Raw genomic sequence first — 8,824 nt, forward strand, 5'->3', positions numbered from 1 at the left:
CCTCTCACTGTTGTGGCCTCTCCCATTGCGGAGCACAGGCTCCGGACGCGCAGGCTCAGCAGCCATGGCTCACGGGCCCAGCCACTGCGCAGCATGTGGGATCCTCCCGGACCGGGGCACGAACCCCTGTGCTCTGCATCAGCAGGCGGACTCTCAACCACTGCGCCACCAGGGAAGCCCGGGAAGCTTTTTTAAAGGAAAGAGGTACTAGGTAGGGGTCCAGAGGTTCAGCCTTTAGCCCTAGTTTTGTTACTTATTGTATGCCTTTTGAAAGTCATTTACCTTTTGGTTTCAATTGTACAACGGGGAGACTAATATTCACACTACTTACCAGAGGAGGGTAAAAATTAGTATAACCGAGTTGAGAAGAAAAATGGAAAGCATTTAACATTGCTTCCAGCTCAAGAGGCAGGTGAGGAAATACGTGGATTTGATGTCATCTCGATGTAAGATATTGAACAAACGACTTCATATTTCTGATCCCCAGTTTTTTCTCTGTAAATGAGACTACCCTTCCTCACCTCACAGGTTTATCTGTGATGATCAAGTGAGACATCGCACGAGGAGAGACCTATTGCAGAATAAACGGTAATTGCCGCCGTGTAATCCAAAAACACCCCTCCCCCCTTCCCCGCGTAGCCATCCTTATATTCTTCGCCCAAACCCAGAGAATGTGATTTAGTAAATCTGGAGTGGGGCACAGAAGGCTACATATTTTTTTTTAATCTACATTTTAAAAAAACAATATCCCTAGCAGATTTAAAACCAGGCGTCCTAACCCCAAGGACTCTGCTTGCTACCACGCCCCCTCGCTCTGACAGAAGGAGCCGCGAAGTCCAGGTCTCGCGACAGTTTCTTCTTTCTCCAGAATCTGATGCAGGTCGCGCGAGAATGGATCGTCCAATCACGAGGCTGAATGGAGGCCCAAGATGGCGGCGCACTGATAGCGTAACATTTGCGTTTCTAGGATCTTCGGGCTGCTGGTGGCTTAAAACTCTGGAGTTGTAGAGGCCCCTACTAGACTAGTCGTCTGGAAGCAGCTTAGACCTCAGAGGTGAGTCACTTAGTATCTCTCACGCGGGTTGCGAGTTCACTTAACCTGTGTATCACCTAGGTTCCACATTCTCCTGTTTTGGGCCTGTGAGGTGTTGGTTTCGGGGTCTAGGGAGAGAGACCAGATGGGGTGTGTGTACATCTCCGTGCGCGTGCGGGGGTATATGTGTGTTGGGGTGGGTAGGAGGAGTTGGCAAATGGAGCGGCGACTAGTGCTGAAGTAGGAAGGACCGGCGGGGCGGAGGAGGTTTACAGAGATCGAAAACTGAGGCGGGAAGATAGTCTGAGTGGGTAATATGAGGGCGTGGAAAGAGGGGAAGAGATGGAGAACTGGCAGTGGCAGTGGTCGAACTAGTGGAAAAAGTCGGATTTATGAGGGAAGGAGACAAGAGAAAACGGAGATTAGGATTGAAGTGGTAGGGATCTGTGCAGAAGGAATTTAAAGTTCTGAAAGCGGAATTTAGATTATTTTACAGACTTATGTATTAAGACACATGGTAGTTGAAGAGGATTATTAAGGGTCAGGAGAAACCAAGGAAACAGAAGCGTGGAGATGGGAAAGATCAAAGAAAGTCGAAGCGGAAGCTTAAGTGAAGGTCTACTACTTTGGCTTTCTGGACTGACTCGGGTAACCGGAAGAAAAAGGTCCAGCCCTAGGCCTGAGCCTTTTAGAGACTTTAAGATGGGGACTGCTTATCAAGAATGAGGGTGCTGTGTTTCAGTGTCCTGGACAGTGTAAAGAGTTCCATCGTGCTTTCAATCAGAAAACACTTATTGCGTGCCTGCTCTCCAGGCCCTACTTTAGGCTCTGGGATATCGCAGTGAATAATAAGATAGACAAAATATTTTCCCTCGTGAAGCGTACTGGCAGGGCAGATTTTAAAAAAATAAGTAAAATGTATGGAATGTCAGATGGGTAAGTTTTATGTAGAAGACTGAAGCTACTAAGAGAGACAAGGAGTGTGTTCACTCACTGCTTATTTAAATTGAGGTACTCAGGAAAGGCATCAATGAGGAAGAGACATTTGATCAAACACCTGAATAAGGTGTGAGGGTACCTTGTATGTATGTATTTCTGAGGGAATAACAGTTTATGCAGACCAAACAGCAAGTACAAAAGCCGTGAGATAGGAGTGTGCCAGACTTGCTAGAGAAACAGCAAGGAGGCCAATGTGGCTAGAGCAGAGTGAGCCAGGAAGAGAAAAGTAAATTAGGTTAGAGAGAAGTTAGGAGTGACAATGCTGATGCCAGGTGAGCGCTGATACTCAGTTAAACTCTGAGGAATGGGATAGATTTAGCTAAGAACCCATTGCCTGTATTGGGAGCTTGGTTAGCAGAGAAGTGGCTTTATTGACTCATTGTGCATCTGTTCTGACCAGAAGAGTTGAATAATGAAGGAAATGAATCTATCATATTTGTAATTTAATTTGTCCATGTGTGTTCAGAGTGTTATGTGTGTGCACTGACATCAGGGTACACGCATGACACTCTGAACAGGGAGGAGAAAGTGGCAACAAATGAGTTTGGAGGGGTAGATTATGTGTGCCTTGTTAATTATTTTGGACTTTATCAGCCTAAAAGCTTTAGGAAGGCACTGAAGGGATTTACCAAGGAATGTTCAGTTTTGTATTGGGGCAGGAGGAGGGGGATGTTGTTGCTGGGGTGAAGTGGATTGCTGGGGCAAGAGTGGTTAGAGAGGGGCTTCCCTGGTGGCGCAGTGGTTAAGAATCCGCCTGCCAATGCAGGGGACACGGGTTCGAGCCCTGGTCCGGGAAGATCCCACATGCCGCGGAGCAGCTAACCCCGTGCGCCACAACTATTGAGCCTGCGCTCTAGAGCCCGTGAGCCACAACTACTGAAGCCCGTGTGCCTAGAGCCCGAGCTCCGCAAGAAGAGGAGCCACCACAATGAGAAGCCCGCGCACTGCAATGAAGAGTGGCCCCCGCTCACCGCAGCTAGATAAAGCCTGCGTGCAGCAACAAAGACCCAACACAGCCAAAAAAAGAGTGGTTAGAGAGACATCAGTTAGAGGCTATTGTAGTCATCCAAGAAAGAGATGATTATGGTCTGTGGCCTAAAGATATGGAGTTATGAAGGGCAAAAAATGGATAGGGTCAAGAAATAATTAGGAGATAGAGAATATTCAGGACATGGTGTGTTTGGAATGAGGGAGGCAGGGTGGAAAAGGTGCTAAAGATTTCTCGCTTTTGTGCCACAAGGAAGATAGTGGTATCATTCAGCAAAATAGTGAAGATTAGAAGAGGACCAGTTTGGGGTGGGTAGAAATGATTTAATTTTGGACATGTTGTGCATGGAGTACTTTTGAGCCTTTCAAGTGAGTAGTCTGGTGGGCAGTTATATACATGATTTGGAACATCTCGATAATTCTCTTTTGGACATGGTTGTTAAACTTCCAGTGTGGAAAGCTGTCAAAAACCTTCTGAGTATTAACATATTTATTACCATGTAAAGTTACATCTTTAACAAAGCCTGCAAAGGAACAGTACTTACTGCTAAGAGACTTTACAATAGCGGATATGACTGAACTGGGGAGATTAGGGAAGGAAAGACCTTCCTGAAGAAGAAATGCTTGAACTGTGGTAGTAAGGATGAGTAGGAATTCATCAGGTGAAGAGGGGGAGGAAAGAACATTATAGACAAAAGGAGTAACCTGGGTAAAGACCCTATTGCCAGAGTGGAGGGAAAGAAAGAAGAGCAATGGGTGAGACTTAAGCTGATGGTGAAAAAATAGGTAAGGCCACACCATGCTGGGTCTTATATGTATGCTGAAGTAATGTAAAGTTTTGAGCAAGTGGGCATGGGAGGAGGACACAGTGAAATTTACGTTTAGAAATGATCACTGCAGGGTGGAAAAAGGAATGGAGAGAAAAAGTGTGGGGTCATGGAGACCAAATAAGAGGCTGTCTGGGCTTCCCTGGTGGTGCAGTGGTTAAGAATCCACCTGCCAATGCAAGGGACACGGGTTTGAGCCCTGGTCCAGGAAGATCCCACATGCTGCGGAGCAACTAAGCCTGTGCGCCACAACTACTGAGCCTGTGCTCTAGAGCCCATGAGCCACAACTGCTGAGCCCGTGTGCCACAACTACTGAAGCCCATGCACTCTAGGGCCCGTGCTCCACAACAAGAGAAGCCACCGCAATGAGAAGCCTGAGCACCGCAATGAAGAGTAGCCCCCACTCACCGCACCTAGAGAAAGCCTACGTGCAGCAATGAACACCCAATGCAGCCAAAAATAAGTAAAATAAATAAATTTTTTAAAAAAGAGGCTGTTGTAGCAGTCTAGGCAACTTGTACTGGGCTGCTGTTGGTGGACATAGGGAAAAATAGATGGATTTGAGAGGTATTTAGCTGGTAAAATCCACATAGCTTGATTTCTTGGAATACGAGAGGGATAGAGAACTATCAGGTGACTCTTAGGATTCTGACTTACACAATACCATTTAGATGAATGCGCATTATGAAAAAAATGGAAAATGCAGAATGATATAAAGAAGAAAATAAAAATCACCTACCATCCAGAGATACACACTAAAATATTTTTTAAATTACCAACTGCTTAGAGATTTACTCAACCACTGCAATGGTTTTTTTCCGGTTTTTATTTCTTGCTATAAATGTGTTCACTTTTCTCCTCTGTGTATTCTCGAGGAAAACAAAATTGCTATATTTGTTTTCATTTGGTTTTAGCTACCTGGAAATGACAAGACTGAAATTTATAAAAGAAGTTGGAATAGAGGATTATTTTGGTAGAGTTTGAAATCAGGAAGTTAAAAAAAAAGAAAAAAAAAAGATGTTTTTTGAAACTTTAGTGACTTTATGGTGCACTACCAAAGAGTCAATCCATGCAAGACCACTGTAAAAGCTAACCTCTGACTACAATATTCTTGGCTGTAGATTATGTTGCCTTCTGTCACTTCGATGCATTTGAAGGAATAGTTTCCAATTTTCTTCCCTTGGTTTAAAAGAAAAAGATTCATCATATGTTGCATACATTTTTAAAAATTGTGGTAAAATACACATAACATAACATTTAAAATTTTAACCATTTTTAAGTATACCATTCAGTGGCTTTAGGTGTATTCACAGTGTTGTGCAACCATCACTACTGTCCATTTCCAGAAGTTTTTCATCATCCTAAACAGAAGCCATGTACCATTAAACAGTAATTCACCATTCTACCCTCCTCCCAACCTCTACTAACTTCTTGTTTACTCTCTGTCTGTATGAATTTGCCTATTGTTGGCACTTCATATAAGTGGAATAATATAGTATTTGTGCTTTAGTGTGTGCCTTATTTCCCTTAGCATAATGTTTTTAAGGTTCATACATGTTGTAGCATGTGTCAGAATTTCATCCCTTTTTAGGGCTGAATGATAATTCCATTGTATGTATATCCCACATTTTATTTATCTGCTTGTGGACACTTGGGGTTGCTTCTACCTTTTGACTATTGTGAATAATGCTGCTGTGAACATTGTAAGTATCTGTTTGAATCTCTGCTTTCAGTTCTTTTGGATCTATACCTAGGAGTGGAATTGCTGGGTCATATGGTAATGTTTAGAACCACCAAACTTTTCCATAGCAGTCATACCATCTTCATTCCCACCTGCAATGCCTGAGGGCTCCAGTTTCTTTACATACTTGCCAATACTTGTTATTTTCTTTCTTTCTTCCTTCCTTCCTTCCTTCCTTCCTTCCTTTCTTTCTTCCTTTCTTCCTTTCTTTCCATTCTTTCTTTCTTTCTCTTTCTTTCTTTCTTTTTTTTAATAATAGCCATCCTAATGGGTATGAAGTGATATCTTATTGTGGTTTTGACTTGCATTTCCGTAATGACTAATGATGTTGAGCATCTTTTCATGTGCTTATTTGTTGTTGCATATTTTCAAAATATAACTTCTTTTTTCTCACTTGGTTGGCAAAGATGTATTGGCTGTAACTGTTGACTTGGCAACCACAGCTTTTCCTGTTGACTTTTTTAAACTAAATATGCGATTCCCCCCCCACCCTTTTTTTTCTTTTTAAAGATGGCTCTGAGTAAGTCAATGCATGCAAGAAATAGATACAAGGACAAACCTCCTGACTTTGCATATCTGGCTTCCAAATATCCAGATTTTCAGCAGCATGTTCAGATAAATCTGAATGGAAGAGTGAGGTAGGTAACAGATGAAGAATTCTTGATACAGTATTATTCTAGTGTAATTTGAATGGACACAGCATAGTGGAAAGCGTACTGGACTGATAGTAGACCTGAATACTAATTCTAGACATTTCCGTAAACTTCTCATCTGACCTTGGACAAATCACTTAACCTCTCTCGGTTTTAGCATTTTAACCTATAAAATCAGAAGATTGGACCAAATGCTTTTAAGTTTCCTTCTGGCTAAAAAAAACAAAAAACAAAAAACAATTTCTTGATGTCCAATTATGCTTACCCAACAGAGATCCCAGAGTGCCTGCAGAAACCTTAGGATTGTACTCTAAAACTTGGTGACTGGTGAGGGTCTAAAATCCTTATTTTAAGTGTGTGTTTATTTTGATGTGAGGTAGGAAAATAATAACCAGGATATCAAAACTGATTTCACTTCATTATTACTTAGAATGTCACTAAATTTAAGTTTAAAAGTTAATTATTAAAAATTAAGAAAATAATAGTATGACGCTTCAGGAAATGGCAAGGATTATGATAGTGGTATGGTAGTAACTGATGTTTGTATTATACCCTTGAGAAGATCTTTGACTGCCATCCTAAACTCTATGTGAGTTACAGAGGGGATTGGAAATTTCAAGCCTGCCTTGGGAAAATGTGGTGCTTCACCTGTGGGGAGGAGGAAGAGCAGGATTTGTGGGCACTGGGAAGGTTGGGAATAATAGGATCAGAGGGCTTGAGGCATTTTGCTGACCTCATCCTTCCTCCTGGCAGACTTGTAGAACTGGAGGCCCTAGGCCAGGACTTAACCTGGGGGCCAAGGTACCCTAGAAATCCTAAAACTTAAAAAATATATATATAATACATATTTATTTACATTCATTTTTCTGGGAGATAATCCTTGGTTTTCACCAGATTCTCAGAGAGATTTGTGACCCCCACCAATACACAAAGGTTAAGTCAAATGCCCTAGAACTGTGATTTCCAAGCTTTATTGTGTATTCCACTCAGTAAAAAGTTGAGCACAGCTCCATATATGAATGCTTGTGTTACTTACCATTTACTATATTAAACACATTAGAAAACATACTTCAAACTGGAAATTAAAAATATATTTAAATAAGAGTTCTGATATTTTCTTTGCATACTCTAAAGGTTCATCTTTGGCACCTTACTTTGGAGATCACCCCAGAGATACAGAATTGGTGTTTCTCTTTGTTTAGATCATCTCTACCATTTTTCTTAAATCTTTGTTTCATAGTTATATATGTGGATGTTATTTATCCTAGTAGCTTTAGAGCAGATTCAGTTTTGTTATTCTTTGTTTCCTCTCTACACTTATTTTTGTACTTAATTATTTAACAAATATCTGTTGATTAACCATTTTGCTCTAAGTTCCGGGAGAGCCACAATAAACAAGCAAGACTTAGTCCCTGCCATATTTGGAGTAAACACACTCGTGGAGGAAGTGGACAAACAAACAAGCAGTTAGCCTTTCAGTGTGGCAGAACCTGTGGAGTATACAGTGGAATCACACAGAAGGGAGACCTGACCCTAGCTTTGGGATTTAGAGAATGATTTGAAACAGATACAGTGTCTTAGTTGTGTTCTAAAGAATGAGTCTGAGTTAGCCGGGTAGAAAGAAGAGTGTTACAGGCAGAGGGAGTAGCGTGTGCAAAGAGCACGGAGTAGTGGGGGACTGGAAAAGTTGAGCGTGCCTAGGGTGTGGTGGACAAATGACAGAAGATGAGGCTGGGAGGATGATGCTTGCAGTACTTTATAAGGGCCAGTGAGGAGTTTGGAATTTATCTTAGGGACATGTACAGAGAGTTCTTGTGTCTTCAGAATTACTCATCCCGGGCTTCCCTGGTGGCGCAGTGGTTGAGAGTCCGCCTGCCCATGCAGGGGACACAGGTTCGTGCCCCGGTCTGGGAAGATCCCACATGCCCCGGAGCGGCTAGGCTGTGAGCCATGGCCACTGAGCCTGTGCGTCCAGAGCCTGTGCTCCGCAACGGGAGAGGCCACAACAGTGAGAGGCCCCCGTACCGCAAAAAAAAAAAAAAAATTACTCATCCCCAGTCTTATGCACTAAAGTTTTAAAGCAGGGAAATAACATTCAGAATTGTGTTTAGACAGGTGACAGGTGTATTCTAGGAGCATAGTAGAAGATGGATTACAGGGGCAATTAAGACTGAAAGTATAGGCAAGTAAGTAGGAAATGGTTTTAGTAATCTACATTAGACATATTGGTGGCCTAACTAGGTAGAGGGAGGAAGGATAGAGATCACTGGATGAATTTGAGAGAAATTCATGAATATAATTAGCAGGACACAGAAATTAAGTATGAACCAAGTACGGTGCTTGGTATTCCAACTTAGCAAGAGATTAGGTGGTAGTGCCATTTCTGCAGTAAGGAACAAGGGGGAATGAGCTGGTTGGGGGAGAGATGATATATTTTCAGTTTGGGGCATATTGAATCTGAGAAGTCTATGTGCAGTTGAAAATGGAAGTCAGAAGAGAAGGACACAGCAGTGGTGTGGGAGTGGTATTATTGAAGGCCTTGGGTCTTTGAATACTGAAAGATGGATAGAAGGGGGGAAAGAG

The 8,824-nt window shown here is 42.4% G+C and overlaps 1 protein-coding gene across 1 annotated transcript in view; it reads left to right on the plus strand.

The window, feature by feature from the left end:
• Nucleotides 1-956: 956 nt before the first annotated feature.
• Nucleotides 957-8,824, plus strand: part of METTL16 (methyltransferase 16, RNA N6-adenosine) — a 56,741-nt gene continuing 48,873 nt past the window's right edge. Inside the window, exons 1-2 of the mRNA XM_007454192.1 lie at nucleotides 957-1,054; nucleotides 6,099-6,226. Coding sequence (XP_007454254.1) covers nucleotides 6,099-6,226 — 128 coding nt within the window. The 5' untranslated portion in view covers nucleotides 957-1,054. The remainder of the gene's footprint in view (nucleotides 1,055-6,098; nucleotides 6,227-8,824) is intronic.

This window comes from Lipotes vexillifer, unplaced genomic scaffold, assembly GCF_000442215.2.
Source record: "Lipotes vexillifer unplaced genomic scaffold, Lipotes_vexillifer_v1.1 scaffold680, whole genome shotgun sequence".
In the NCBI taxonomy this organism is placed as follows: domain Eukaryota; kingdom Metazoa; phylum Chordata; class Mammalia; order Artiodactyla; family Lipotidae; genus Lipotes; species Lipotes vexillifer.